The sequence below is a fragment of the Poecilia latipinna genome, unplaced genomic scaffold (genome assembly GCF_001443285.1).
Source record: "Poecilia latipinna isolate Pla-1442-1.1 unplaced genomic scaffold, P_latipinna-1.0 Scaffold403, whole genome shotgun sequence".
NCBI classification, from domain to species: Eukaryota; Metazoa; Chordata; class Actinopteri; order Cyprinodontiformes; family Poeciliidae; genus Poecilia; species Poecilia latipinna.
In genome coordinates, this window is record NW_015113019.1 from 84,322 (window position 1) to 86,884 (window position 2,563).

General features: G+C 36.5%; 1 protein-coding gene across 1 annotated transcript in view; it reads left to right on the forward strand.

Moving 5' to 3' along the window:
• LOC106950489 (collagen alpha-1(XIV) chain-like) overlaps window positions 1-2,490 on the forward strand; it is a gene marked incomplete at its 5' end in the record, with an annotated part of 82,809 nt that extends 80,319 nt beyond the window's left edge. Inside the window, one exon of the mRNA XM_015037387.1 lies at window positions 1,003-2,490. Coding sequence (XP_014892873.1) covers window positions 1,003-1,295 — 293 coding nt within the window. The remainder of the gene's footprint in view (window positions 1-1,002) is intronic.
• Between the last annotated feature and the right edge of the window lie 73 nt (window positions 2,491-2,563).

Genomic DNA, 2,563 nt, shown 5'->3' on the forward strand with positions numbered 1-2,563 from the left:
TGTGATTTACAATTTATCCCAATTGTATATGGAAAAAATTATAGGCCAAGAAAAAAGATTAAAAAAAAAAAAAAAAAAAAAAAAAAAAAACTTTTACCACTTCTCTACATGTACACGTTCACACCATAATCTTGTCATATTTTCAATATTTAGATTAGAATGAGGAAAAAAAAGGCCTCATTTTCTTTAAATATTTATTGAACAGTGATGGGTGAGTGAAGTACACATATCAAACATGCCAATTTAACTCATAGTAACACCACAATATTCACAAGTTGAACACATTAGTTATATGTTTGTGGGATACTTTTGCATGTGAAATGAGAACACAACATCAAATATTGTATTATATAAGGCTGAAGAGTTTTGAGATGAGATGAAATCGTAAACATACCTTGACCATCATCCTTCTCTGACTTTTTCTTCTAGATTACGATCATCCAGTTCCTCTTTTTTAATCCGGAATCTTTACTGACTTTGTACAAACTCCAGTAACACAGATCACCTCTGTAAAGCGACTAAGCGAGACAGAACCTAATATATATAACGCACGTTTTAACTTCAAGTAACAGAAAGTCTTGAGAGAGAGATTAATTTTGTGGCGTTGTGACAGTCTGAATGTAAGCTAATGGATAACAAATCTAATATTTGCTAATGAGATATGTTTTTTTTTTTTTATAAAATCAAATGTTACTTACTCTAACTTTAATCTTCAAGCAGTTTATCCAGAACTTCTTCTAACTTGCCCATAGTCCTATGACTCCATAACCTTGGTACTCATGGCTTGGTAACTCTTGCTAACTCTTGTTCTTCTTTCTTTTACTCCTTCCTTTTTATCTCTATTCATCCTTATGTTAACCCAAATAAATCCCAACAAATTGCCCTCCAAACACTCTTTTCCTTGGTGATGGGAATCGACTACCTTTCTTTGGGGCGCTCACTGACTGCTTGCTCAACTTGGTGGCACTGGTGGGATCACTTCCTGGGTGACTGGCCACGCAGAAGGGGAAGAGATCACTGACGTCCGCGGTATCCCTCCAGTCCAACTTCCGTCCAGCGTTTTCCAAAACTACGGAGAGGCAGAAGAGGATGACCCATACCGCTACTACCAGCCCAATTACCCAGCTCCTCAACCCGTCTCGCCTGATGACCCCGCGCTGGCGCTGGACGATGTCGAGCTGAGGTCCCCCGGCGTGTACCGCAGCAAACGGAGCACAAAGGCGGAAGAGGAGCAAGCCGGGACAAAGAGGAGAATAAAGAGAGGAGTGAAGAATCTTCCTAAACTAACTAACTGAGAGGAGGAAGCTGGAGGACAGAGGGACGCTTGCTCTTTGTGATTGGAAGGCTTGGAGCCATTATGAACTAATCAACAAGTGCCTGATGTAGGGGGTTTCTTATGGACATTGGAGATGGAACGGGAGGGGTAATGAGGTTGGGAAAACTTAACTCATCTATGCTATTGAATTAACTTCAACAGAACAGATTTATTTAGCTTTATTCATTTTGTTTAGGTCAAGCAAAGTGCTCAGAAAGGTACTGAACTTTTGTTCATAGTACCCAAAAACTGTCAGTATTCAATTTATCGATTTGTTTTCAGGTCTTTCGGTTTTTCAGCTGGTTGTTTAAGTGCCTCCTAGTGTTTTTTCTGGTACTTTGATGGTAAAGTAAAGTATCTTTTGTTTGAAGGTCTCTTTTGATGTCTGTTAGCCATGGAACGATTTGCTTGAGCCTTCCATTTGTTTATTTAACCAGTGAACATGTAAAATGGTTTTACAGTGCAACATTTCCTGTAATCCTTTCTTTTGGCCATGTTTGCATCAAGCTGTGTGATTTACACCCCACCCCTCTGTTTTGAAGGCACGTACAAATTGCAGCCAGGGATTTTTCCATCTTCACAACTGGTATTTGTGGAGTTTTGCATGTTTTTATTTCATTTTAACATGTGATGTATTCATTTCTGACCTGATAAAGCCACAGATACACCTAACCTACATATCAAGATGGTTTTATGAATGCTTATTGATATAATATTAAGCTAATACATGTATGTTTGAGAAGGTTGATTAAACTAAAACTTTATAAATCCATAGATAATGTGGGCAAAAAACAGACAGACTGCTGTTTCTCACCTGTTGCCTTTTAATTTTACCAGTTAATTTTTTTTCAACATTTCCTGTTTGTATTTGTAATCAGTTAGCCATCTGTTCCAGAGAAAATACTCTACATCCATTTCTTTTTTTTAATTTTAGGTCAGCTTTAGAACATAAATGAGTAAAAATAAATTAAGCACACTAATTCCATATGCATGATTGGTTTATTATCTTAGTTTTCATGCTGTACCTTTTTTTTTGACTCCCGTTTTCCTTGTCGGTGTGATTAAATTATATCCAATCACATTTTCAATTTTGTAAATGTTTCCTCCATTTGGTTTTTTTCTGAAGCCTTTGGTCTGTTACTGCAGCATCTGATCAGAATGTTTAAAACTAAAAAAAAAAAAAAAAAAAAAAAAAAGGAAGAAATTTTTTTTTTCTTGGGTGTTGTTTTTTTCAAACAAAAAAAACGA